This window comes from Hippocampus bargibanti, linkage group LG03 (assembly GCF_051943395.1).
Source record: "Hippocampus bargibanti isolate YZ-2025 linkage group LG03, ASM5194339v1, whole genome shotgun sequence".
NCBI lineage: Eukaryota > Metazoa > Chordata > Actinopteri > Syngnathiformes > Syngnathidae > Hippocampus > Hippocampus bargibanti.
In genome coordinates, this window is record NC_142736.1 from 13385783 (window position 1) to 13413169 (window position 27387).

Below are 27387 nucleotides of genomic sequence, written 5' to 3' on the forward strand. Positions count from 1 at the left end.
TCGTGTCAGTTCTCAGTCTGTGTGTGGCATAACGCGCGACGGAAGAAGCGGACGAGCTTGTGCTTTATTTAAAAACTACGGACTTTTTCCCCGTCTCCACGAAGTGCTATTACCGAATATCAATTCACAGGACACACTGGAAGCCACTTTGCTACTACTGGATTTAATATACCCTTATATTGAAGGGGGTTCCATAGTCCTGCTGGACGGAGGACGTCCACCACCTCTGGACCACGGGGGTCGAAACACAGCACAGTGGAGGAGCAAAAAAAGGACGGGAAGGAAAAGCGGCCGGATATTTTTGTTTTCTTTTTTTGATGCGGTGACTCGTGCGAATGAAGGATATACAACGAACAACGTGTGGATTATAAAAAAAATCACAAAAGGGGGGCAACGGGGGGCAAGTGGATACAAAGGTAAAGGTGACCGAACGACATTACGCATCGGCTAAATAGAATGTGTGCGTGCATGTCGACTGTTCTTTGTGTTGGAGCACCATAGCAAGTGCTCGATAGATTTTCGAGGAAACAAGCCCAAGTGTTCATAAGGGTGTGATCCATACTATCAGTGTATACACTTAAGCATTGTTATTCTCACTTTTGCCCAAGTCGAAGAGCTGTAATTATTTCTACTGAATGTGAAAGAAAAAGGCGAGATCCACTTCCACACCAGCGTGTTCGTGTGTACGTGCATGTGTAGGAGAAGTGAGAGCTTCGATGCCGGGTGACTGAGCGCCTTGCAGCTGCGAACGCTACTTTGTCCGTCGGCGTCGCGTGCCACCCGTGGAAGGGGTGGTGACTGGCGTTGATTTGCTGAACTTGGATGAATTGAAGAGGAAAAACAGGAAAACAACGACTTCCCTCACGTGAAAGGCAGATATGTATCCGCAAGGCCGGCATCCGGTAAGTAGCTTTGCTTGATTTCAAAATGGACATACACGCCACCGCCCTTACAGGTACGACGCCCTCGGCGTGGAGCTACACACCTTGTTATTTATTATCGAGTGGCGAGAGACTACAGAGTGGGAGTGGGGGTCAGTTGATGTATCAACATGTCTTTTAAAACGATTTTCTGCATATTTGTCCACATTTTGTCAATATACATATTCGCACTGAAGAAATTAGAGGTTTTCAACAAACTGTTACTATCGATTCGCAGGCGCCTCACCAGCCAGGGCAGCCTGGTTTCAAGTTCACCGTGGCAGAGTCTTGTGACAGAATCAAAGACGAATTTCAGTTCTTGCAGGCACAGTATCACAGGTACAACGTCCGACCTACTATGTAAACATGACTGGCTTCCCGCTAAAAAGTATTGAGAACGCTTGTAATTAAGAAGTCCTAGTGCAACTACAAATTAAAGATTGTACATTTATGAATCAGACTTGGAACACAGCAGCGAAATGATGTGTGTTGTTGCCACAAATGGAGTATGTAATCAGATATTTATCCTTCCCTCTCCTCAAGTCTAAAAGTGGAATACGACAAACTGGCCAACGAAAAGACGGAAATGCAGCGGCACTATGTCATGGTAAGTGTGATCATTGTGAAGATGTCCATTTCAATTCAAGGTCCTCTCCTCTATTTAGCCTCAGGTAAGCGGTCACGGGTGCCACAGAGTGGTGGCGATATTTCCCAGGCGCCATGTTAATGCTTGTGCCTGCTGTGGTGTTGTTGACTCTCCACGTCTGTGTATTCATTGGATTAGCAGGGGCAGGGCGGGTGTGGACGAGGGGCGGTTGAAACTCGAGCAAGGGTCAAATATCCATCTATTGATTGCGGGGTGTGTCGACCCCCGTCGATGGCCCCAGGGTCCTCTTTATGACCCGATGTGACCCTTCTTGACAAACCAAGTATGACCCGCGGCAGGTTAATGGCCGCTCTGCAGGTTTTGAGCAGGAATCAAAGGGTTTCCTGTATCCCCCCACTCCTCACCCCGCTTCTTAACTATATCCCAACGTGACACTCCTGACACCCAGGGAGTCTCGAGATATAGACAATCTATAAACTTGGTGTGTTTTTCATCAGCCTGTGAGATAATCGAGGTCACCTGTCTAGTTTAAGGCAATCAACTTAGAGTCGATATGTGTGCTCAACTTTAAATCAAACACTATCTTTCATGAGATGATGAAATGATCTAAAATCACTTATTTGTCTCACATTGGAAACATTCCTATTTCACAGCAGCAAAGTTAAGAAAGGAAGTGAAAAGGAAAAAGAAGTAGAAAAACAACACCGACGAGCTGCTGTAAAGGCAGCCACTCTCGTGGTGCCATCTTGAAGTCAAAACAATAACAACAAAACAAAATAACAAATATGACAATACAAAAGACACATAGTTATTCAATCAGAAGCACTTTTGGACTTTGATAGGCAAATTTTTAACTGGCTAGGTAAGATTTCATTTGTGTTGAACCAATTTAACTCATTCACTGCCAGACGATGCCAAAGTGTGTCCACTCCAGTGCCAGGGTATTTGACATTTTCACTCAAATTGCAGGGCTGAAGCTGTAACAAAGTGCTAACGTGGACAAATAGCAAATGCTGCCCCCTCGTGGAAGGGACAAACATTGCCAGAGGTCTGACTACAGCTTTATCGGCACCCCCGCAAGCAAAACCAAAACCCGAACAAATTTGGGAATGGCGCTGCACGTCACACTTTTCAATTCCAGAATAAATTTAGGAATGGCAGCGAAAGACTTAATGGGCTTTTCGGACACTACAGCGACAGCAATAAATGTGTTGGATGGGAGTTTGTGCTTTGTTTGTGTATTATGACTACATGCTAATGCTACAATACAACAAATGGTAACATGTGCCAATGGTGTGTTTTGATCCCGATATGCAACTCATTCACAATGTTTGGTCAGACTTCACTGAAGGCGGGATTTGAGGCCCAAAATTTACATCACGGAATCAATTCCCTTCCCTTCAATATATACAGAGCCGAAAATTTACTCGTCCATGGGTGGAGGGTGCGGACGACAGATGGCGGCTGTATGCACGTAACCGTAATGGTCTTTTGGGACGGACAGGGGTGATGGGGTTTCAACAGGCCCTGAAATGGACCTGCCATTCGGGAATCACAATGACATTTATTGTGCAACTTTTAAGTCTGAATACAATGGGGACACTGCCTCACGCCAAGGAAAAAGTGAAAATTCTGCTCAGATTTTAAATGAAAACAGTGCAGCTGCCTTTCTGTTTAATTGCCCAGATTTTATTAAATTCACTGCGATGATGAATTAAATACTAATATTTTGTTTTCACCTAAAACAATGCTAACCGATCTTCTATTTTAAATATGTATTACATAGCAAATAGACTTGAATCTTATCTGCCTACTCCTCTCGGGTGACAATGACGTCCTCCATTATTTCCTGTCTTCACTGCCTTCACATATTATTCTGTGTTATTTTCTCCACCGTTACTTAATTAGCTGCTTGCTATTTTGCTGTTCAAAGCAAGCTATTCTCTGCTGTAACAGAGTTCCAGGTAGATTTATGTCACAGAAGCAATTATTTCATTGTTTTGCAACCGCATTTTGATTTAGCGCGGCTTCCCGTCTTTATCATTAGGTTCTCTTCGTCGTCATCAAAATGCTGCTCACTTCAAAAAGTGTTACCTTTTCTCTGCCAGTGAGGTGATGGTTAGTGACTTAATGGCAGGTAGACACCAGATACATGGAACACTTTTGCCTTCGTATTATGTTTCGCCACGTTAGCTGTTCACCTGCAGCTCGAAGGTAGTACAGGCGCCGCATAAAATGTGCAACAATCATTCAACGCTGCAAAACAATGAAGTGACGTGGGTGTACAATTTGGGCTCCTCTGTCAAACTGAGCAGTGTCAATTTTTCATTCCCATGGTTATATGGTAGGCTGCCGATCCGTCCCTTAGCTAATTAAATGGAATAACTTTTATTTCCCAGCGTTTTAGTGTGTATTCTTCACTACAGTTTTTCTGTTGGGTGAGGGTGGCCCTTTGAGGTTGTTTTTGATTAGCTCAGTCTGATTAACTCATTCACTGCCAGGCGTTGTGCAAAAATGTGTCCACTCCAGTACCAGGGTTTTTGTCATTTTCACTCAAATTGCAGGACCCACAGAATATTGAGTTTTAGGACTACATAAACATTCAATATAGCGTAAGAAACTTTAGACTCTCTCCTTTCATCAGGAAAAACAGTTAATTCCTAAATTATATGGGTTTGGTGTTATCAGAGCTTGAAATGGGGTGAGTGGCTGTACAAAAGGCAAATGCTGCTCCCTCGTGGGAGCGAAAACATTGCCAGAGGTCTGACCAGTGCTTTTTCGGCACCCCCTTGCAAGAAAAACCAAAACCCGAACAAATTCGGGAATAGCGCTCCACATCGGGAATGGCGGAGAATGAGTTAAAAAAGCAATTAGTTCCATATGAAAGTGACCACACATCTTTTCTACATCCATATTGCATCTGTCATTAGTGCGCAATATTTCTGCGATTAATTGGCAGTCCCTTATATTGCTCATACTACTTTACTCAACGCTACTCTTTAATCACATGATAAAATGATTGTTTTGTCAAGTAAGACCATTTTAGTATTTATAATTCACCTGCGCTATCTTTTGACCATGACGCGCACGTTCGAAACTACCAGGGCGTTCTAACGCTTTTTCTTTTCTTTGGCCTGCAGTACTACGAGATGTCCTACGGGCTCAATATTGAGATGCACAAACAGGTATGTAGCCATAGCACCCCCCCTTGCCCCCGTCTTTGTTTAGCCAAAGCAATCTTGTTGTCCCTCCGGTCTTTGTGGAATACACATACGCACCTGACCTTAGTTCCTACCCTGATCTGGAAATGCCTTCAGGAGGCGCACATAGTGGCTTTCTGTCGTGAAAATGCTGACAGGCTAAACGACAACACGATGGGCACGCTACCTGATGGGGGTGGTTTGATAAGATTAAAGTGAAGTATTTGGCAGGCTGTCTGAGCGGATGTGATTTAATGTCCCCTCTGAACGCTCTGGTGTTTATGTGTGTGTGCACGTCTCCGTATTGTAATCTTCCTCCCTTGCCTGCCTTATTCCAGCTGAACAAAAAGCTCATTAGTTTAGCTGCCACCCCGCACCGGGCATCCTGCTGCCAGCTACTGCTGCTAAAGATGAAAAGGAGAACCCTGATTAGTACAAAAGTACTTTCATGCAACAGCCAAGCTTAGTAAAATGAGTAGATGGAATCGGATATGTGGGTGTCCTGAGATAGCGACCACATTGCAGACCAAAAGTGTCTTCCTGGCCTGTTGATTTTTTTCAGTTTAGGGAAAATTAACAGTCCAGAGCATAATGGGCATTATTGTAAATTCAACTTTTGCCGTTAGGAACATTGTACAGAGGTCGATGTTGTATCTCGGGTCCTTTGAAGAAAGGAAAGTGTCTTTGTTACAGAGATAAAGAGTTGGTAAGAGGAGTGGTAAGACTTTGTTGTTCACGTTTCATCTGAAACCGCGGGATATTTAATCATCATCATTTAATCAGCATTTTCATAGGCTTGACATCATTTTGGATGTCTAACTCTCCAGCCTTCATCACTCTCGTCTCATCAGGTGCCTGCTCAATCAGTTAAATTTCATTCACTTGCAGTTGATGGTTTTACTCCGTTTCCTGCCATATTTTACTCAGAGTTTCCGTATCTGAAGTGAATGATGGCAGATGCCCCGGTGCTGATAGCGTTGCAATATAACATGAGACAGTTGGCGGGGAGGAATTGACCTGCCGTGGCCCTCGAATCATACAGTAGCATCAGTGAAAAGCTTGGTACATAAGCAGCACATGGCGCCAATGGTCCGCTATCACGTTTTTTTTTGTATGTGTTCTTTTTGTTTATCAAGCAGCTTGTTGTCCCTGCTGCCTCCTCTTTTGAGTGTTGTTATTGTTTGCACACCGCAAGAAATGTGCGGGTGGTTGATCCGACTTCATGCTGGTGGCGGTGTACAAAACAAAGAGGGTTAAACCGGGAAAAGAGACAGGAAAGGAGCATGGCGCTTCGGGGTAAATAAGTTAATTGACTGCTCCTTTCCCGTGTGTGTGTGTGTGTGTGTGTGTGTGTGTGTCCCCTTTTATTGTATCGATAAGCCTGCTGCATGGTGTCAAAGGAGCACTCTGAATAATGCATTATTCCCGCCACCCCCCTTATGCCAGCCTTGATTAGAAAGTGTTTGCGATGACATCAGCGAGAGGTAAATGGACCGCCCTCTGGCCTTGGATCATTGGATGCACGCGGCCATATTACTTTGCCTGGTCGTAAGATTTATGGCAGTGTGAATAAAAAGAGATCAGCTCGCTTTGTTGTTATCAGTCCAAAGCAGATTTGAGAAACAGAGCGATGAGATCACACACTCCCCCCTGCATAGAAATAAATACTCTTATGACTAAGATGGCAACGGCAGGAATATCTTGACATCAAATTCGTACAGCTCTCGCCACACTGCAGCCGCAGACACCGCATCAGCTCTGCGTCTGCCGTGGCATAATTTGTTTTGACGGCATCTGCGATGATGGCAAAGGCTTCACATTGAAGGTAATCACCCTCACTTGCTGTCAATAAGTGATTTTAATTAGTGCAGCTCATGAGGCCGCCTCAGCGCCGTGCCCCATTGACTTTGCAGCGGGGCTTTCGCTCTCTTACCACGACCGTTGTTCTCTTGTACTACCTATTTGTATCGCACGCTCACTCTTGCATGCTTTTAGATGTCACTTGTCAATGTGATAAGAACAGCAAGAGTGCGTTAGTTGCATCATCTGGAGGCACACCGTGTATATGTCATGTCCGGACTCGATGTTGGAAAGATGGGAAAGTGCTCCATCAAGAAGGATATCTATCAGCTTCCTGGATGGAGGAAAAAGAATGTGAGGAGGGAAGAGCGAAGAGCAGCAGAAAGCAAGCTTGTGCGAATGAATAATTTATAGCGGATTCCTGGAATTGTTTGCCAAGGTGATGATGGGCGACCTGTCTCTAAGCCAAAATAAACTAACTCCGCGAACACACACACTGCCTCTCGAGGGAGGTTACTTGGGGTCTGGGCGAGGCGTGCTTTATTTTGGTAAACTTGCAAAAGGGCTGCGGGTAGGAGAGAGTGTGCACGTGTACTTTTGTACTCACAATCACTGGATCATGGTCTTCGGGGTAGAAAGCAAGATCCGCTTTGTCTGTGTCTACAAAAGGCTTGTGACGGAGAGAGGATTATCAAAACATTGTCTCCTGCTTGTGATGATTCCAACTTTCGCAAATTAATCTGTTAGCCATCGGCAAAATATGCCGGAAGAACTACACTTGAGTTTTTATGGGTCGGTGCCGAGAATAAAATGACACAGATGCAAAACACCTTCATGCATTTAGAATGACGAAGACACAACTACTACACCGAGTGCCTCTTTCTTCCTGTGCTCTAGCTTGGAGAAGATAATTTCCCAAACAACCTCCCACATCATATGCCACTTGTTTTCCTCTGCAATTGAATCCTCGACTCTGCTCTCCACTTGGGGACTAATGCCTTCAGCGACAAACAAGCAAATGGCTTTTGACGCACCATTGGCAGGAGGGATGTGGTGAAGGGAGAGAGTGAACGAGGGAGAGAGAGAGAGCTCTTCATGTTGTGTTGCTGCTAAACAACCCTGAGTACCTGTAATTGTGGCACGGCAGTGAAAAGCTCCTGTCGCCCATCTAAAACTTATGTTTTCAATGATTTTAAGTGACAGTAAACGTTTTCCAGCACCCATTTCTGCCGCTAAAAGCCCCATGACAAGCAGTCTCTTTTAAATGGCAGTCTGAATAATATAGGAGTGCCATGGCAGTGATATAGGCCCACGACATTATTCGTTACGGCAGCTGTTGTCAAAATTAAGAGCACATATTCAGCCATCTGAGCTCAAATCGTAGTTCCCTCCTATTATTTTTGACAAACATGCATTGGTGTTTCCAAAATCCGGCTGCAAACGTGCTTGCGAGTGAAATTATTTGTCAACTTGAATCAACATTTGAATATTTGTTAAGCATTCCAATGCGACCTGTGCTTTAAGCACATTCAATAAACTTGCTTTTCACAAATTCGGCAGATCTCCAGTGAGAAGGTGCTGGCAAAATCGGTGCGTTTTCAGTCCATTGCTAAGAGATTGCCCTCCATGCCTTGCAGTTTCTTTTGTTGTGTCTATTTACTGTGAACACATGGATATTGTTCTTTAAAAAATTTCATTTGCCGTTGCTTCAATAGCCAAATTTGCCAGCCAACATGCCACTGTTTCCTCCTTAACTATTTTTGCTCCCTTTGTAGCCATTTCCAGAGAAGCTGTAATCCCATTGTGTGTCATTGTAGCCAGCCCCCAATAATGATGATGCTTTATGAGTTCCTTCTCTTGTCGTCTTTGTTTTTAAGTCATGCCGCTCCTCACTTACCCGCTCCCCAGTTATCCCTCATTAATTTCCTGTGGCGATCACATCGACAGGCTGAAAATTCAATTTAATGACCTTCCTCTGTGCCGCGCCTAATATGATTTTACGGGCTGTTCTGGTCAGGACCCTCGTCTAATTTACATAACGATCATCCCTGCCAGATCTGGTTGCCCTAGCAACAGAGCAGTAATGCGGGTAGAGGGGGTTACATGAGGAAGCGGAGGAAGAGGGAGGTAGCGTGTCGTGGAGATAAAGAGGGAAGGCTGTGACGATGAAGGTGGCTGGATATTGAGAGACAACAGTGAGCCAGGTCAGACAGAAGACGGAGAGGGTTCCTTGTATGGCAACCCACACCTGCCGGGCTCCCACCCCTAATCTCTCAGAATCAATTAGTTCGCCTGCCTTGCTTCAGTCAAACCACATTACCTTGGCGCCCAATCAAAAACATTTCACGTCACGAAATCCTTAAGCTTTTCTGCTCGTCTTCATCCCCTCTTCATTCTGTGGAAAGTACACTTTTAAAAAGATTAAAAAGCTAAATTAGCCTGAAAGGAATATATGTAGGTAGGCACCAAAGCATCCATTTATCCAAATGCAGCACCAAAAAGTACTCTGTATGCACCCTGCAGTAATGTCTTTCTCTCCCAGCTAATAATTTGGTAGATACAAAAGAGCCCACTGACAAATAGCGTCCGAGACTTAAGATGACTGCTTCAGCCTGCCCCAAGCTACCCATGGGCAGTAATTATGAAGCATGGACCTCGTTAGTTTCGTTCCAGGCAGACAACATTAGAATATTTCAGCCTCCTAATTATATAATGGTGGCAGTAGAGAGTGGAGTGTCAATTTGTTTTGGGTGGACCTAATTTAGTTCAGAGATCGATCCAACTGAACCTTGAAAACATTTGTTGGTGAGTGGAAATATGCCACATTGTCCCGTTTGGCTGCTTCATTCACGTTTTTCCTTTGCCGTCAGACTGCCAAATAGGTAACATGTTTTCTCCTTTTTCTTGTAGACTGAGATTGCGAAACGGCTCAATGCCATTCTGGCTCAGATAATGCCATTCTTGTCTCAAGAGGTAAGTGTCACTGTAGAAAAAGCAACTAATAATAATGATAATAATGATCATAATAATCATAACCGTAATAATAATCATAATAATAATAATAATAATCATCATCATCGTCGCGTCGTCCTACATTTTATTTTAAGCGCCTTTCAAAGCTCTCAAGGACACTACAGTCACAGACAAGCACAGATACTATAATAAATAAAATACAATTACCAATAAAAAAATAGGGCGGCCCGGTAGTCGAGTGGTTAGCACACCGGCTTCACAGTGCAGAGGTCGCCGGTTCGCGTCCCGGTCCGGCCTCCCTGTGTGGAGTTTGCATGTTCTCCCCGGACCCGCGTGGGTTTTCTCCGGGTCCTCCGGTTTCCTCCCACACTCATGGCAGGCAGATTGACCACTCCAAATTGTCCCTAGGTGTGAGTGTGAGAGTGACTGTTGTATGTCTTTGTGTGCCCTGCAATTGGCTGGCAACCAATTCAGGGTGTCCCCCGCCTCGTGCCCGAAGACAGCTGAGATAGGCTCCAGCAACCCCCGCGACTCTAATGAGGAATAAGCGGTACGGAAAATGAGAGAGATGAGATGAGACAATTACCAATAAAATACAGTAAAGTCTCGTTATATCGATATCGGATATATCGATAGTCCCGGTTATATCGATACTATTTCTATGCACGCACGGAGAAAATTACATGCAAACAGGGTCGGATATATCGATAGTCCCGGTTATATCGATATTTTTTCGGACTCCCTTGAATATCGATATAACGAGACTTTACTGTACAATAAATAAAATTCAATTATAAATAGAAACAAGAGAGCTACACAGAAAATGCACAGAGGAGCCAAGATGCTGGTGGATTTTGTTGACTTTTTCAGAAAAGAATAAAAGGAAAGAATTGCAGGTGTCAGAGGAATAAAAGTGAGAGGGGAAAGATACAAGGGGGATATAGACAAATCCCGGCCGGAGGAGTAGAGTCATTTTCCCATGTTTCATTTAGGCAAAGAAAGTCAATCTTACTACCTTTGAGGATGTCATGGATAAGTTCCCCCTTCCCAGTAAACGAGCGGATGTTTAGTAGGCTAAAGATGACAGCGGGACCGTCCTTCGTGGTGTTGCAGTTGTGAGAATTAGCCATCTTAGCAAGGCTGGCAAAGGTGCTGTGATCCACATATTGGTGGTTATTTTTGCGAGGCCGGCGGCGGGCTGACCGAAGGGAGGTGAAGTCCTTTGAGTCATCGAGGGGGAATCTCTGACGAGACCCACGGTGGATGTATTTCCGCGGAGGGCGAGGGGCGATGTCAGCCAAGTGGAGTATCGGCGGGGGCTCGTTCATTGGGAGCGGATAGCATCGAGCTCGGCCGCTGAATATTTGATCCGTCCTTCCGTGGGTCGATGTCTGGGTGGTGGTGAATCGACGATGAAAGGCTCGAGCAGAGCGGCTCTGTCGCAGCATAGTGGAGCCATCGTTCAACTGGTGGATGAATCGAACGGGCGTTTGGCGCCAGGTAGGATGCCGCAACAAGTGATCTCTAATAGCAATTAAGTGATCGCTAGTAGCAATCAAACGGTAGAGATGATTGATTGAAGGTTCAAAAAATGAAACGGTATGAGGTCGATGTGTGTATGTGATCGATGTGAAAAATCTGATGGTGGCAGGAAATCAAAGGTTTTGCCGGAGAGCAGCGGCAGCACAACGCGCCAGCGTACACTCAACCCGGAAGGTATGAGTGTAAACTAAGTATGAGATGTTCACGCAATCGTTTTTCCCAAAGTACGAAAAGTGCAGTGGAAGCTTCAAAGTCAAATACAATTCAATATAAACTTCAGCCCGACATGCGAGAGTGCCCACGACTTTCAACTGTGTCACCTTATTGTCCATATGCCTTGATAATGCGAACGACGAAGCTTAGAATTCAAAACTGTTGAGCAGGGAGTCATGGACACCAGATGAGTGTTTTCTTTTGTGGTGTCAAATAAAAATGCCATTTGAAGTGTAAATAATTCCCTTTCCTTCCTGATGTGCTTCCTCTAGCACCAACAGCAGGTTGCCCAAGCTGTTGAGCGAGCTAAACAGGTGACGATGACTGAGCTGAATGCGATCATCGGGGTACGTGGACTTCCCAATCTGCCTCTCACTGTGTGTATATCCCCTCTTCTTTTTTTATTTGACCTAAAGACAGGGGCAAACCTGCACGTCGAGAGGAGTGTTGGCACACTAGACCATGGTCAAATAATCCCGACATGCCGCATTATGTTGGGAGCTTTCTTTTAACTTCATGTGCTTTTAACTTCATGTTCCTTTGGCCAGAGTTTCAGTTTCAGTATATGTGGGAGACAAATAGGGAAGGCCATTCAGATTGAATGCAAAAGACAACTTCCTCTCTCTGGATGCAGAATTGCCCCTGATTTCAGTGTTGTGGCATGTCTATTTGAATTTGTTTTACTATAATTCACAATGTTTTTGAAGTGAAGCTTCCTTTCAATCTGGTTCTGCAAGACAGAGTCAACGCACAGTACATAAAATTTACTCGAGCCCAGTAAATCTTAGGTAGGTATATTTTTTCATTGCTGCTCCTTGATTAAATTTGAAGTTCCAATGAAGAGACTTGCCTCGGCAGTAACTTAATAGAGTCTTGATGTCACAAATTACAGTGAGATCACAGTTGATGCTGTTTCCAAGCTAAAAATTTTGCTTTGACTATTGATGGGGCCTCACTTAAACTTTGTATTTTCTTCTTTTTGATTCAAGGGCAGAAATCTAAGTGCACTTTAAAAAAACAGTAATTGGCCTTTTAATCGTTACAAGCCAACATTGCTCTTGAGTCAACTATACCTTTTGCTTATTTAGTCCTCCATCTGCTTTCATTTAAGCACATGACGCTTACCAATAGCCAGCTTGGACCCACATGTTAAAGTGACCCTTTTGATTAGTCTTCTCTTTAGCAGAGGTTAGTCGGTGGTTAGCTAGTCCCATTGGCATAGGTGGGATGGGGCTGGGGAGGGTCAAGCATAATGGGAGGTGGATAGTGAAATTCGATTCAACTAAATGAGCCCCAAGCACAACCCCCGTTCTAAACATAATTATTTCCTATTTCCCCTTGAAAGAGGTCATCCTGTCAGCAACAGGAATGACCTTTCTTTAATTACAGATGGGTAGGAACACACAGAACACAGGGAGAGGAAAGAAAAGCTTTATTATTTGGTAGCCGACGTGGCAGGTAATCAATCTCCCTGCCGAGAGAGAGAGAGAATGGGGCTTGACATTCAAAAACCGAGACACCAATCTGCAATCAACCCGTATGGATTCGAGCGTATGGGGAGATGTTAACATATTCAAACTCTAGGTAAATATTTTACTTGCAATTAACTGTCTATTTTAAATACTGTATGTATGAGAACGTTACTTGTCATTGTCTTGCGCCCGAGGTGAGATTTCATATGGCGTGTTGGCATTTCCACTCTCGGCACACCAAGGTGTAATTGGGAATGCTGTCGAATGCAGCATTGTCCTTTCTCTAAATCTGTTCTTCCTGTCTTGTGTGTTCCTTCAGAAGCAGCAGCCACCTCACTAGGTAGATAGATAGTATCTATCTATCTATCTATCTATCTATCTATCTATCTATCTATCTATCTATCTATCTATCTATCTATCTATCTATCTATCTATCTGTCTGTCTGTCTGTCTGTCTGTCTGTCTGTCTGTCTGTCTGTCTGTCTGTCTGTCTGTCTGTCTGTCTGTCTGTGTGTCTGTGTGTCTGTCTGTCCTTCCTTCCTTCCTTCCTTCCTTCCTTCCTTCCTTCCTTCCTTCCTTCCTTCCTTCCTTCCTTCCTTCCTTCCTTCATGATCAGAAATTACTCAAAGCACCATCTGTTTCAAACTGCTTGCCATCTACTGCATATAACAAGCATTGCTTTTGAAAGGCAGGTGGTCAGGATGATGCTCGATTTGAGTGTGTGGTTGGCCTCTTGTTCGGCGTCCGTGTTACCTGGGCGTCACGGGTTTGCAGGCGACGATACAATAAGCAGCACAAACGTTTACTGCTCATTAATTTGTGCAATCAGTCAGGTGTGTTTTCCAGTATGTCATGCGGTGATCAATGATCACTTGTTGCGCCGGGAATCACCAGCTGGTTTGAGTTGGTGCTGGTGTTGATGCTTGCTCTGGCTGACAGTTGTGTTCTGCAGGGAGTCGGCTTCGCCTAGTTAACTTTAATTGCCTTTTTCCTGTGCAAGTTGCCTAGGCTGCAATGACGTTTACACATAATGAAAATAGATAAGACTAAAAGGGAGCCAGCTCTTTAACCATGAATATTGAATTGGAAGCAATTTCACTTCTCTCTACCCTGTCTTCCCCCATGCCCCCCATTTCTCTCGCCTTTTTCCTCACTCGTCTGCCCAACCACATTTTACTAATGAGGCTTCTTGATTATGATCCCTGCATGGTTTTCCTCATTAGGTTCACTGAATAGGGATGCCCCTGCCTCAATCCCATGCTGACTCTTCCACTCTCTTGTTAGCTACTGATTCTCTCGCTTTTTCTGCTGCCTTTGTTGTAATATTTTTGTCCCCCATACCTCAAGGGAAGGAGTGTGTGCTTTAACCTGTGCACGTTTAAAGGACATCTGACGACACTTTTTCGTTTCCTAACTGACATCTGATAAACGGTTTATAGCATCGAAAATACGCAAAACGCGCAGGATGATATTTTTAGTCAAATGCAAAACACCAATAAAAATGACTTAAAGTTTCCAAAAACTATTTCAAATTGAACCCGGAAGTGGCCAGTTTCAGAAGGTCCAGTTTCAGTTTCAGAAGGACACCATGAACCCTTGTTCATGGTGTCACGCCAAGACGTCTTGCCTTGCTCGAGAATCAAAACAATGGGTTCAGATTCGGAGAAGATGCTTTCTTGTTACTCATCCAGTAATGAATATGATTCAAATAGTCCTGAAGAGGAAAGCATACATGTTTGCAATCGATTAAATAATTTATTCTGTGTCATTTTGAGGCATCTGATCAGAAATGTAGCACCCAAAAAATGCAGAAGATGGTGCCAAAGCTCCGTGGAAATGGGCTGATTTGTCTGCTTAGAATTTGTGTCAGCGAATGTCAAATAGTTGTCTTGGTACAACACACGATTCCCCATCGCGTTACAAATTATGGACACAACTTGACCGGAGGCGTCGGTTCTCCTTTAAGTTATTGATAGGTGCCGCTGCCTCTTAGTAGGTCCATGGTCACGTCAAAACTCCGAACTAAATAGGATTCAACAATTTCCATTAGTTGAATGTGCCTCTGCGTGATGGGCACTCTCCTTTCTATTTCATGCATTGCGTGTAAGTATGCTGTCATTGAGATAGAATCTCGCAACCGTACAACAGTCACGATTTTTGTGCGTAGTCGTTGCTTAATGTGCTAAGTGTGATTTAACCTTGCTTTAAAGCACTCGCTTCCCTATGGCTGAGTGGCTGTTTAACTCGTGTCTGTTGACTCACTTTAACCCCACTGGCCGCCTTTTGCGCATAGACGTCTGTGTGTCGGCATGTGTATGACTGTGCTGAAAAGAGGGTTTTAGTGGAGATTATTTTGCTCTCATTGTTTTAAAATCCACATTACTTTATTGACAGCAGAATCCAACCGTACCTCCAAATGAAGAGCATGAATTTGTTGCAACTTGTGTGAAAGCTCTTGAGGAATTTCTGTTTCAAATGCTTTTGCTGCATTATCCTCACTGTGTGCTTGAGTACAAAGCAAGGCCCGTGACGACAAGGTTTGGTGTGAGAGAACTGTACTTTGCCCTCACAAAGCCTTGGACTGAACTCCATCACCCCACAGATAAAGTTCCGTCAGACACACTGCAACATCTGAGACTAACACGGTCTCCCTCCAGGAATATAAAAAAATGGGATCACATTCAATCATTATCTAATGGCCTTGGTGGTACACTATAGCGTGTCTATTTATTTAGTTGTGAACAAAATTACCGAACTGGGCATGTCATTACCTGCCATTCTCCTTGGCGGGTTGAATCGTGCCAATGATATGCAAGAAAAGACTATCTGGTGTTAGCCCGCAGTAGGGAAACAAATTGCTTTCCTCTCATTGAATGAACTGTTGGCAGTCGCCGTCATCTCGCTATTATCCATAATCGCTTTGGCCTGGGAATAAATGCTGGCGGAAGACGACGCTAATGCCCACATCCAGTGCGCTCACACATGCACTCACTTCCCAGCCGACCCACTTGTCCTCTTGTCCTCCCTCCCGCCTCCCTCTATTTGTTGCAGCAGCAGCAGCTACAGGCCCAACACCTCTCCCATGCAGCACATGGGCCACCTGTGCAGCTGCCCCCTCACCCATCAGGTTTACAGCCACCCGGCATTCCCCCTGTGACGGGCTCCAGTCTGCTTGCGCTTGGTGCTCTTGGCAGCCAGGCGCACCTGCCTGTGAAGGATGAGAAGAACCATCATGACCCGGAGCACAGAGGTGAGGAGCACCCCCGCTCTCCTGTCTCACTCACCCACCAAAAGTCCTGTTTTTGATATACTGTACAGTGCAGCTAACTGAACATGCTGTAAATGTCACGAGGAAGTCAGAACCAGAGACATTTTAAAAACCAATTAGTCACCGGCCTAGCACCAACAAACATTTACCAACCAGCCATACAGATATTCAATATCATTTAGATTGTCTTTAAATAACACGTTCTTAGACACAGGTATTATAATGAACTATGCAGTTGATTAATTCAAAAATGAGAATAATCTTTGATCTGAATAATGTATTACTTTTGTCTGATGAAAGCACACTGATGATGTGACACCCATACTAATTAGCTTTTTGATTTTTTTCTCTCCTGGCCCGTCATCTTTTCATTCGCCTCTGGCTCTTCCTCTGAAAGAACGAGAGTCGAGCACGGTACGTTTACTTCCCACTCTTTCTATGTGCTCCATGTGTGTTCCGTCTTTCCCGGGGATTCGGTATACCTTACAAAAACGGAAGATCCTTAGAAATCCATGTTCGCCATGTAAGACCACACATTTTGTGGATACGAGTGCTCTACCATGAAGGTATTCGCTGACTGAAATCAAATATTGAAGTCTAACCAAATAAAGCCTAGAGCTCTAATCCTCAAGGAAAATGACTCCAATCGGACAGAGCGGATTAGTAGGCAGCTAGCTTCTTTAATTTCTTCTCAACTTTGGCCTTCTTTTCTTTCCGTTCCTTGGGGACCGCTAGATTTATTTTGTGCTGCCCGCTACCTGACTCCCTTTCAACCTGACATCTTTCTTTTTGTGCCTTCATTTTTTTTGGGCCGGGGAGGGTGCATGTCTAATTAATGTTCCTCGGCCGGCTTGCTACCGCTGTCTGTTGGTGTTTTATACCTTCATCCACTCATTTTAAAGCCCCTGTTTATTGGAGTGCCTCATAGCACTCGCATAACTGGAGCGTAACGCTCTGCTGGATGGGACAGATTACGTTCCCATTGACTGGCCTATCTGAATGGGTCCACTCATGTCTGAAGGGAACCCAAACTATGCCTCCATCTTGTGTAGTGACAAGCACTCGCATGCGCTGGCATATACATGATCTAGCCACACCTCTTTCTAGTGCACACCCACTCGTGCTTCAAGGTTTGCTACCCTGTTTTCTCTGGTAATGCAACACCAGACAAGGTGGAAGGTACACGGTTATTAGGTCCAAGCAGCCCTTTAAAGGTCACCCGCTTGCATACAAAGACAAGCTGTAGTCCATCGATCTTTGTCTCGACCCCCGACCCCCTTGCCTCAAACGAGCAGTTACTGCTCAAATATTTTGATGCAAGATGCAGGAAACTGGAAATTACAGAATCGTGCTTCGTCAAAGGAAGTGTTACAGATGTGCTGCCTCATGCAAAAGCAGAGTTGTTGTCTTCCTGGCTGCATTTTTGGCCTTTTTTAAACCACCACCAGGCCTCAGTGGGACCCTCGCTCCCCAACCACTTTTCTTGCTCTTTCCTCTTTTCCGATGAAAGTACAGGTTTGTTGTGCTGCCATTCGAAGTTCTCTGCTCAGTGTGTTTGGCCATTCCTCCCCAGACTACTACAAAAATCCCATTTGGAGTTGCTTTGAGCGTGCCAGTTCATGAGGGCATTTCCAATATTGCGGAGCTCATTGCCACATAGCTATGATCTCCTTCTGCCTTACTTTGGCTAATTTATTTGTATCCATATCGGTGATCCATACCTTTTCATTCCCTCTTTTGTGTTGTCATATTCTCATCATTTTAATTTAGTGGCCATTTTTAGCTTTACATTTCCATTGAGTTAATTTTGAATGAACGTTGCAGTCAATGCTTTTTTCGGGACTTGTTGACTCTGATCTGGCATAGTCCACATAATTAGATCTTCAGGCAGTTAACTTTTTTAGATGATGGATGAGAAGGCGACTTGCATATATTTTTTTGTAATTTAATTTGCCTGCATATGCATGTTGTTAATCTATAATTATTTCAGAATGTAACCAACAGTCTTTGCTCATAGTCTTCTTTTATTTGAATGATTGAATTGCTTCAGGCATGGTTCTGAATGTTTTACTTAACTTCATTGTCTAAAAGAGGATTATCCATGGATATGTGTGAACACAAACACGTCCCTCGGCTGGCCTGTCCTTACTTTAGGTGGGACTGTTTTTATCGTTCCAGAGTGAGGATGGGTATTTCCACTTCTGTCAAAAATCAGTCCAGAACCACCATGCACTTGGTTTCAGTCAATAATTGCCACAGCTTTGCAGAATAGAAGCCCAAGTCCTGTCTAGACTCCAGTAAAGTGTTAGTTGGAAGTTGGCAGAGCGCTGCTGTCTTGGTCCCCCACATCTGGCACTTTCCTTGACTAACGAGTCAATTTGTGCGTTGCGGAAAGTGCCAAGAATGAGCGAGATGACAGATTAGAGGCTGAGCTTTCTACAGCAATTTTTTTTTCTTTTTCTTTCATGTGAATAATTAAAGATTGAGGATCTTTTGAAGCGTTTAATTTACACCGACACATCTCTTTATTGTTTGTCGACAGAATAATTCTGTGTCGCCATCAGACAGCCTGCGGGCAGCGAGTGAAAAGCACCGCGGCTCATCAGACTATGGCCTTGACCCCAAGAAACGTAAAGTGGATGACAAGGACAGCATGAACAGATATGTGAGTGTTCATCTCAAAGGTTCATCCAAAATGGAGAGTACTTCTAAATTTCTCGATGAAACTATTGATTCAGCAGTTACGGAAGAGAGTGCCTCAATCCCAACATTTAAAGGATAACCGACGTCTCCCGACAAGTTGTGTCCATAATTTGTAAAATGGCTTCAAATGACTTCTACTGAGCGTATTTTACAAAGATTCCACCGCATATAGTTATATTTTACGTTTTAAGACGCGCTGAATATTCCGGAAGTCTTTTTTTTGAGTTGGTGACGACTCCGTACGTGACGCCACTGAAGGAATGCCCCTGACAGAAAAAAAGGACATATTGTAGCAGTCCTTCCATCAGGTCAATGCATTTTGAAAACGTCATGTTGCACCAAAACGAGCCAGAAGAGGGCGACCAAGCTCCATATAAGGAATTTTTCAGCCTGTGGAAACGGGCTGATTAATTCCTCACAGGGAGCTTGGTCGCCATTTTCTGCCTCTTTTCTGGGAAGCTACATTGCAGTCCAGATGCCTCAAAATGACACGGAAAGACTTATTTAATCAATTGCAAACATGTATGCTTTCCTCTTCAGAACTATTTGAATCATATTCATAACTGGATGTGTAACAAGAAAGCATATTCTCAGAATCTGAAGCCATTGTTTTGATTCTCCAGCAATGCAAGACGTCTTGGCGTGACGTCACGAACTGGGGGCGGGACTTTCTCAAAATGACCAATTCGCAGCTCAATATTTTGCAGATTGTGGACACTTTAAGGGATTTTTATTGGTGTTTTGCATTTGAATAAAAATATCATACTGCGTGTTTGGGGTATTTTAGATGCTATAAAACGTTTTTCTGATGTCAGTTAAGTCTGCTGTTTGTCCACAGTCCACAGTTTGTTGTTGACAGACAATCAAACTAAAACACCAACTTGGTTAATATGAATCATCCTACAATTTTTAGACATTGTATCCTGACTGTATTGTGTCTTTGGCATGCCTTCATTTTAGGATAGCGACGGAGACAAGAGTGATGACTTGGTGGTGGATGTTTCAAACGAGGTAAGACCGCGTTAGCACAATGCTGCCCAGCTGCATTCCACGGTGTTGGCATTGCCAAAGAGAGCATTGACACCTCTCACACTGTTGCCAAAAAGCCTGTCATACAGTGAATTGTGTATGTCCGTTTGTTTGTTATCATTCTTTTGGGGTCCATGTGTAAATTAAGACAAGATAAAGATAAAAGGGAGCAGCAGGTGAATGAGGAGTATTTGTGTACGAGAGCGTTTGAGCACATATGAGTGGATATCTATATATTATCTTTGTTTGCACATGAGGCCCTCGGTTTGTTTGACCTGCGTGTACATGCCAGTCGCTTTCCTCCGGTCTGTTTGCCCAGTCTCATACCTCATCTGTCTCATTTCACGCTGTAGGATCCGGCCACCCCCCGCGTGAGCCCTGCTCACTCTCCTCCAGAGAACGGCCTGGATAAATCACGGGTTCTGAAGAAAGACGCTGCGCCCAACAGCCCCGCCTCAGTGGCGTCGTCAGGGAGCACGCCATCTTCCAAAGCAAAGGACCACGCCCATATGACAGTAAGCCAGCCACATTTAAACTGTTTATTTAATGTTAAAAAGAAGACTTTGAATGAGACAGTGCTTTGGAGGGGGTGCAAAACCTTGTCACGAACTAACTGACTAGAAGCTATTTATCCAATGAAGTGGGCTTTTTGGAAGGCCTTGTATGGAGGACGTTCAGCAGCTAGTTTCAATGAGGCCCTTGAAGGGGCAATTGGTCGATGCACACTGGAAATCAGACCCTGTAGCTTCGCCTCTCAATCGCCTTCATGACTTAGCCAGTACGTGGTCATTTCGTCTTTCTTGCGGAGGCTTTATACAACACTGAGTCATGACCCATTTTACCTCCTTGTTGTTGTCTTTTTTTCTCATCTTGTCTCCCGCCATCATTTCCCTCTTCTCTTTTATTGTCATCTGGACTGGTTTGTCAGAAACCGCTCCTCTACAATTAGAGTGCGTAGGCAATTAGAGTGCGACACCCAGCTTCTATTCCGCTTTAATGTGTTTGAACAGACTGAGAAACCCACCTCCTTTCCCTTGATTGGGGACGCGAGAAAAAGCTTCATGATGAAGTGCTTGGGCCAGCGTCTAGCTTGTCCAGCTATGTTTAACGAGCTTAACCTCTGAGTGAAAGGTTTACGCCTCGACCCTTACGCCAACCACTCAAACCACGACTGTAATGAAGTGCCAGTGTGGGATTGGATTACCCTGAGCTCTCCACTCAGTTTGTCAGTCTGTATTTCCTCGCGCATGGAACTGTTTTCAGCTCCATTTGTTTTTTTTGTTTTTGTTTTTTTTTCTTCTAACTGGCAGGTGTTATCTAAGGTCACTGAACATTTTCCAGACTTTTTGTCTTAGCCCTGATTTCTCTGACAATGCATTGACTTTAAGCTAACCCCCCGCCCCCAAAAGAAACAAAACACAATTGCATGTTGTTTGTTGTTTTAGAATGATAAGTCGTCCACACCAAGCCTAAAGTCCAACACACCTACGCCCAGAAACGAGGCCCCCACACCAGGAACAAGCACCACTCCTGGGTTGCGGCCTTTGACGATGGGCAAACCGCCTGGCATGGAAGTGTTAGGTATGAAGCACGTTCATCACCCCAGACCTGCCCCAAACTTATTTTGGATACCTGAATGGAATGAATGATAAACTTACCAAGATGTTTTAGTATCTTGCTGCATTTTTGGGGGTTTTCCGACCATAAACGGATGGATGGATGGCTTGCTTCTATATTGTGAATGAATTGTGATGTGACATTACTGCTTTAAATATCTCCCACTGACGAGCTGACGATAGAGTATTTAAGACATAAACTATTTTTCTGGACACAAAGTGCACTTGAGGACAGAAAGGAAAAAAAATTAAATGCTGTAGCAAAATTGAAAATCAGACAGTTCAATACCTCAAAGGTTTCTTGTTCCTCTCAGTTTGCAAATTCAAGGCCTTCACCAACGAACACTTTTTTGCAATCCCTTAAAATGTCCTTTTCCCTCTTCTATAGCAGCCCCTGCCCTTCGCACCCCGCTGTCTATTGCGGGTTCCTACGCCGCCCCCTTTGCCATGATGGGCCATCATGAGATGAATGGATCCCTGACCAGCCCCGGTGTCTATCCTGGTCTGATTTCGCCTCAGATGAGTGCAGCGGCTGCTGCTGCTGCAGCTGCTTATGGACGCTCGCCAATTGTAAATATTTTGCTCTGAATAGTGAATATTTTGCGCACGTCTTTCCCACATTTTTTTTACGTCAGCCTCATCATGTGGTGGGCATTGATCAGCTTTGGCACAAATTAACCCTCATTGCTTTAAATTGTACAATCTGTATGCAAAATGTATTGGAGAAACTAAGGTATTCATTCTGTATTTCCATCACTCTTTGTGAATATCTCCGCAGCCCTGGATACATCTTTGTGTACGTATTGAAGAAGAACAAAGTCCGCCAGGACCCCATTATTTTTATGTTCACTAGTTAGCATTCTAAAGGCTTAAAAAAGTCGCTTTCCGAAAACGAATCTCATGTTTGAAAATCTCGCAGGCTTTCATTAGTATTACCAAGTGGGATGTTGTGTTATCTTGTGTAAAGCTTTTCCGTTAGCAATCGAGTCGAGTGTGTGCTTTTCAAGGGATTTGCCTCGAAAACGAGCACGTAGGGCTTTCCTGCGAATGATGAAAGACGGCCTTGTTTTCCACCTGAATATTAGAATTGTCCAACTGATACTGACAGTTTTGTTATTTGTTTTGAATGTTTTACTCCACTTGCTTATTTATGCAGGCGGGGTTTGACCCTCATCCCCACATGAGAGCGCCGGGCCTGCCAACCGGCCTTCCTTCCATTTCGGGAGGAAAACCGTGAGTATTTGACAACGTCGTCATGATGCTTTGAGTGAATAACAGATTGAGCTACATGTGAAAAGCACCTGTGGTTGTAACTTGAGGTTTCAATCTATTTGATTTCTGGTTAAGTTAACTCATTCACTGCGAGACGATGTGCAAAAATGTGTCCACTCCAATGGCAAGGTTTTTGTCATTTTCATTCAAATTCTAGGACCCACAGAATATTGAGTTTTAGGGCTACATAAGTACTCAATGCAGCGTAAGGAACCTTCGACTCTCTTCTTTCACCAGAAAAAAAGAGTTAATTCCTCGGTTTTATGGGTCTGGAGTAATATGAGGTGCAAGTGAGAGTGGAAAATGTTGCCCCTTCATGGGAGGGAAAAACTCTTCCAGAGTCTGATGAGCGCTTTATCGGCACCCCCGCAAGAAAATCCAAAAATATTTTCGGGAATGGCGCTCCACCTCATATTTTCAATTCCCGAAAAAATTTGGGAACAGCAATGAATGAGTTAAAAATGAATTAAAAAAAACAATGTTCCCCTCCCTTGCTTGCCCATTGTCAGTGTGGCAGTGGTCACGACACAGTTCAACTTGAATGTAATTTTGTTGCAATCGTTAATGTTACAATAGCATATTGGCTTATTGGAAATGGACATTCTTTTTAGTCGACTGTTATCACAAGGGGGAAACCATAACATGACTGTCAGTGGTATAGTTTTTCCGTCCTGTCATAAATGACAAAACCACTCTGACAAGAGACTTACGTTTCTCAAATTGATCTCCTCATTGCTTCTGGCTTCTCTGCAGGGCATATTCTTTTCATGTGAGTGCGGATGGTCAGATGCAGCCTGTGCCCTTCCCCCCAGACGCGCTGATAGGCCCGGGCATCCCGCGACATGCTCGTCAGATCAACACGCTGAGCCACGGGGAAGTTGTGTGCGCTGTCACCATCAGCAACCCCACTCGTCACGTCTACACAGGTGGCAAAGGCTGCGTGAAGATCTGGGACATCAGCCAACCAGGCAGCAAGAGCCCCGTGTCCCAACTTGACTGTCTGGTAATTAGTTGTCATTATTTCTTACGGGGTCATGGCTGAAAGCCCTTTTCCCAAGACATAACAGACTCAGGGTATGACAGCTCATTGCCCGAGTCCCATTCCCCATCCCATTGTATCTTAACCCCACATCCCTTCGGGAGCGAAATGTGAGTAATTTACCAGTGTCTGACTGTGCTGTGCCACGCTATGCTGAAAAAAATCCTTTGCTAAGGGGGGAAAATCCTGCTGAGGAAAGATGTTCTGATTGGCTGACCTAGTCTGCCATTACCAAGCGCATTTCTTCCTCCCAACTGCCTCCCTTTTCTCATTTTGATACTGTGGCTTTGTCCTTCTATGGCCTTGAGGTGCATCGGGGGTGCAATTGGAGCTTATCAAGTTGTCAGAGTGTCGTTTTAATTCGGCTGAGAGCATTCACACTCCTGGCTCCTATCACGTGGGGGGAACCTTTTTTCCACCAAAAATTGCACAAAAAAGCCAACTGATGGGATGAAGTCTGTTCTCATCGCTGTTACTTTTCTTAGCGTGTTGAGCTGTTCCCAATTCATCTAGACAATGTTCACTTCTTGTTTGTGCTTCAGAACAGGGACAATTACATCCGCTCCTGCAAGCTGTTGCCCGATGGCCGCACCCTGATCGTGGGTGGCGAAGCCAGCACGCTGACCATCTGGGATTTGGCATCGCAGACGCCACGCATCAAGGCGGAGCTTACCTCTTCTGCCCCTGCCTGCTACGCGCTTGCCATCAGCCCCGACGCAAAGGTCTGCTTCTCCTGCTGCTCGGATGGTAACATCGCTGTGTGGGACCTCCATAATCAGACCCTCGTCAGGTAAGTCCTCCGACACATCAATAAAAATGTCCAGCTCCAAGAGGATTCACGGCCCTTACAGAATCATGACTTAATGCCTCTCCCCTGTCTGATTCCAGGCAGTTCCAGGGCCACACGGATGGAGCCAGCTGTATCGACATCTCGCATGATGGGACCAAGCTCTGGACCGGAGGGCTGGACAATACAGTCCGCTCCTGGGATTTGAGAGAAGGGCGGCAGCTTCAGCAGCATGACTTTACTTCACAAGTAAAGCCAACATTCAACGTTCTGACTTGAAAGTTGTGCAAGGTTCCGTAGTCAGCTCTTTGGTTGGCCCTCGTTCCAGATCTTCTCTTTAGGCTACTGCCCCACTGGAGAATGGCTGGCTGTGGGCATGGAGAGCAGCAATGTGGAGGTGTTGCACCACACAAAGCCTGACAAGTACCAGCTACATCTGCACGAAAGCTGTGTCCTCTCACTCAAGTTTGCCTACTGTGGTAAGAAATTTGTGTCAGACATTTTGGTACATGAAAGATCTCATTTTTTGGGGGGTGGGGCTGGGGGTCAGGGGTGAGCTGTGCAAAGACTTACTACAATTACAATTGTCAGTTTGTTTATTTGTCCAGTATTGTCTCAACGCCAGAGTCTTAATTTATCCATTTGAGGGGAACTCGGCTGATCTTGCAGCATGATTTTGACCTCAAAATGCAATATTGAGAGAACACCGCTTCATATATCACCCCTCAAACCAATGTATTTTTTTCTTCTCTAAGCCCTCCTACAGCACAGTGTTGCATTTTAGCCACAAAGCAGCCGGCTACTTGAAATGATGCTTCTTGCTGCCATCAATTAGACCATTAGCCAAAGAGTCATTTGGCTAATTAGTCCAAAGATGATTTAAATAATTATCTGAGCGGAAATACAGTGCAGGACCCCATTATAAGAATATTTTTCAGATCGTTTATGTTGTACGATTTTACTCAATTAGCTTTGATGGGAAATGATGGATAAAGTCATTATGCATTTGCCTCCCGGCTGCAGTTGTGGCTGCCATGGCCTAAATGTTGCCATTGTAAAAAAATGCTCCAATCGGTTAGCTTGGAGGCGATTGTTTTCCGAAGACTATTCTGTCTGCGATTAGCTAGCAACCGGTTCAAGGTGTCCCTTTGTTGGGGTAATTCGCGATACGAACATCTTTTTGCATCGTTCACTTTGAACCCATCACCCTTGTCGACTGCTTGAAGATAGCTGGGATAGGCTACAGCACACTCCACGACCCTCGTGATGATAAGCCCATCGGAAAATCGAATTACTATTCTGTGTTTTTAGGTAAATGGTTTGTAAGCACGGGGAAGGACAATCTGCTGAATGCCTGGAGGACTCCCTATGGCGCCAGCATATTCCAGGTACAGTATTAACACCAGACGTTGAACAGCGACAAGCGGAACGCATAGCACAACTCTTATTTCCTTGCTCATTTCAAGATAGCCAGAAGCATCTCCTGCTGCTACAATCTCCTGCTTTCTTCCCCCCTTTCTCATTGCACATAGTTTTTTTTTTCGATTGGCAAAAAGCCAGAAGGTATTCATTCGAGTCATATCGGGTTCATGTATTCTATCCAAGAGGAGTGCTCAACATGACATTGGTTTATTTGTGCAGTCCAAGGAGTCGTCGTCGGTCCTCAGCTGTGACATCTCAGCGGATGACAAATACATCGTGACGGGTTCTGGTGACAAGAAGGCCACTGTCTATGAGGTCATCTACTAGAGACACTCTCACTCTACTCTAGCACTTCTACTGAAACTACTCTTGTCGCTGACCCTGCCATCGATATAAAAAGTGGACCACGAGACCTTTATCCACCCTTGATGACATCCACTATAGGGAAGCAGATTTTTACAGCGTGCAGCCTTTTGTCGGAGGGTTTCACATTTTTGAGTCTTATTTTCTTTCGTATTATTCAGCTATTTGAGCAAAACTCACTGAAGCAGTGCTTCAGCCCTGCGAACCATGGTCCACACATGTCGTGTGAAAACTGTAAATATTGGATGAAATTCAAATACATTTTATAGATAAATATATTATAAAACGTATATATATTTTCACGTCCTGGATGTACTTGTGGTATGTTTTGGCCCTCACCGTCTTACTTAATACGTGAGCGCAAATGATAGATTAGAACTTTTGAACTGTAATTCACCTTTTTTGTTATTTTGAAGCACACTCTGTGGGTTGACCTTTTCAACTAGATGCAGAGAAGCAGGACACCGGAAACTAAGACGCTGCAGAACATTTGAATGGCCTTTGAGCTCAGCGCTCTTGTGAGATAATGTCATCTGATCTACATTGTGGAACCACTGACTTAAGTTGTACGGCCCGACCGGTGAGAAATGGATGAGAAAAAAAAGCGAGTGACGGAGTTCAACGTATAGCCTAACCCTTGGACCTCAGTTGGCAGCAGAAGCACTTCGGCAGCCAGAAACTTTACGACAATGTGCTTTTAGCTAATTCCACATAACAAGTGATGCAGAATCGCAGCATTGCTTTCTTAACTTTTGGCGGAAGTCAAATCTAAGCCCCTTTTTTGTCTTTCTTTTCAAATCTCATCAATATTGCTCGAATGTGTTTGGTCTGCCAAGTACAGAAGGTCAGATCGGTGGTCATATCTACCTTTCAGTCCTTGAGGAAATGATCAGTGCCTGTCCTTGAAGCTGCGGGAGGCAAAAATATGTGAAAGACTAAATTGAGTGTTGTTTATGTTGCTATGAACACTTAAGTGAATCAGTCTGGTTTTTACACTGTGCTTCTGACGTCGGCCTTTCCTACAGTAAACAAAGGGGAGGAGATGTGGGGGGTATTGCACTCCGCACGACATCACACCAAAGTATGTAGCAAATGCTGTCAGCACTGGGAAGAACTGTATAGTTGTTAATAAATCAATAAAAAACAATTTTTTTGTAGAAA

At 44.4% G+C, this 27387-nt stretch overlaps 1 protein-coding gene across 9 annotated transcripts; it reads left to right on the forward strand.

The window, feature by feature from the left end:
- On the forward strand, positions 1-27387 carry LOC148900396 (transducin-like enhancer protein 3-B). Of its 9 annotated transcripts, none has more exons than XM_088992054.1 (21): positions 1-416; positions 700-902; positions 1159-1259; positions 1464-1527; positions 4668-4712; positions 9438-9500; positions 11528-11632; positions 15779-15977; positions 16393-16409; positions 18538-18660; positions 19659-19709; positions 20081-20242; positions 21173-21308; positions 21732-21913; positions 22500-22576; positions 23369-23618; positions 24197-24444; positions 24543-24690; positions 24770-24920; positions 25753-25829; positions 26083-27387. In XM_088992054.1, the coding sequence occupies exons 2-21, from the start codon at positions 879-881 to the stop codon at positions 26188-26190; spliced, it is 2331 nt and encodes a 776-aa protein (XP_088848180.1). In that variant the 5' UTR covers positions 1-416; positions 700-878; the 3' UTR covers positions 26191-27387. The 9 variants fall into 9 exon arrangements, with proteins under 9 accessions (XP_088848180.1, XP_088848181.1, XP_088848175.1 ...); XM_088992055.1 differs by having other exon boundaries at positions 21735-21913; XM_088992049.1 differs by having other exon boundaries at positions 15779-15976; positions 16350-16409.